A 1,358-nucleotide genomic window follows, 5' to 3' on the forward strand; every position below is an offset into this window, starting at 1 on the left:
GATGTAAATGATTGCGAAACTATAGAAAATGAAATTAGTACATACACATATATATAAGATGTATATACATATACAATTGGCTTATTTGTATATAATATTAACATATACTTGATGCAGGAAGCTCCAATAATGGAGTAGTCTTGGGTTGCGATATTTTTGATGTCTCTTGTTCTGTACTTGACATTTCAATACAGTATTTCTTCGTCCTAGTTGGATTAATATCTATTGCAATAAATGTATATTGTATAACATTAAAGAGAGAAAACAGAAAAAATGAGTTATACGAACAAATAATAAATTAATATCAATTATTTAATGTCAATATATTACCTGTCAACATTGATCGTTTAGCTTTGGCTTTGTGACATTCTCCACTTTCATCTTCAATAATGTAATCCCCTATAACGCTTTCTTCATGAGATAATTCCGAGTTAGTAATGTCTATTTCTAATAAAGATTCAGCCTGTTCTTGTTCTATATTGTCAACTATTATCATATCTGGATTATCTCGAATTCGTTGTCTTTGTTCTGAATTATTACAAAAGGTATAGCTTATAACATATTTTGAGTAAACTTTTTATGTAATAAAAATCTGCTAAAATCGTAGATTTATATTATGTACTTACTACGCATTTCAGCCTCAGATAGGTCGGACGAAAATTGTGTTGGTGCCATTTCTAATAAATTTGGTGAAACAAGTGCAATATCTGGATCTATTTCAGGCACTTTTTCCTCAGGGCCACCTCCCGTACCCAATCTTGCTTGACGTTCCTTCGTTAAAATATTTCGTTGTGTCGCTTTCATGTTGGCCCAAAGTTTTTTAAGTTGTTGTATCGATCTCTACAATTAAAAAATATTAAAGAAATTGGATAACACAACACGTCAGAAATATTATATTATTATAGATCTCAAAACAATACTTAACCTCTTCAGTAACATTGCTGGACGAATTATATTCTTCAGTAATTATATTCCACGTCTTATCTTTTTCTTTCAAAGTAGTAGAATCAGTTTTCTTATTTTCGATAACATTACTGTATTTTTTTAAGATTTCAATGAGAATTTTTTTCTCAAGCGTTGTGTAATGCTTGCTACTACTTTTTTGTTTAGACATATTAGACAATAAAGATGTTACCGGTAATGTAGTATACTATATATAAATGAATATTCTCAATATTTCCTTCTTCTCTCCTCAATTTCCGATCGAAAATTATGCGGTAAGATAAACTACCATGTCTCCAGATATCCGATTTTTCGTACATGTAGCAATACAATTGCCGTGAGCACCGTGAACTACAATGATTGTAAAGATCGGAAAACGATTTTGGAAAAAGTAAACTAGAAATCTACAACTGCGA

The 1,358-nt window shown here is 30.3% G+C and overlaps 1 protein-coding gene across 1 annotated transcript; it reads right to left on the minus strand.

Moving 5' to 3' along the window:
* Positions 1-49: 49 nt before the first annotated feature.
* On the minus strand, positions 50-1,114 carry LOC108720192 (uncharacterized). Its single transcript, XM_018451353.1, has 4 exons — positions 926-1,114; positions 627-840; positions 331-528; positions 50-222 (listed from the first exon to the last, which is right to left on the minus strand). The coding sequence occupies exons 1-4, from the start codon at positions 1,112-1,114 to the stop codon at positions 98-100; spliced, it is 726 nt and encodes a 241-aa protein (XP_018306855.1). The 3' UTR covers positions 50-97.
* Positions 1,115-1,358: the final 244 nt, after the last annotated feature.

Source organism: Mycetomoellerius zeteki, unplaced genomic scaffold (assembly GCF_001594055.1).
Source record: "Mycetomoellerius zeteki isolate Tzet28-1 unplaced genomic scaffold, Tzet1.0 C4399176, whole genome shotgun sequence".
In the NCBI taxonomy this organism is placed as follows: Eukaryota; Metazoa; Arthropoda; class Insecta; order Hymenoptera; family Formicidae; genus Mycetomoellerius; species Mycetomoellerius zeteki.

Coding starts and splice junctions, on each gene's coding strand:
- LOC108720192 (XM_018451353.1), bottom strand. CDS start 1,114: ATGTCTAAACAAAAAAGTAGTAGCAAGCATTACACAACGCTTGAGAAA. Junction 841..925: donor CCAGCAATGTTACTGAAGAG/GTTAAGTATTGT, acceptor TTTTAATTGTAG/AGATCGATACAACAACTTAA. Junction 223..330: donor TAAACGATCAATGTTGACAG/GTAATATATTGA, acceptor TTATTGCAATAG/ATATTAATCCAACTAGGACG.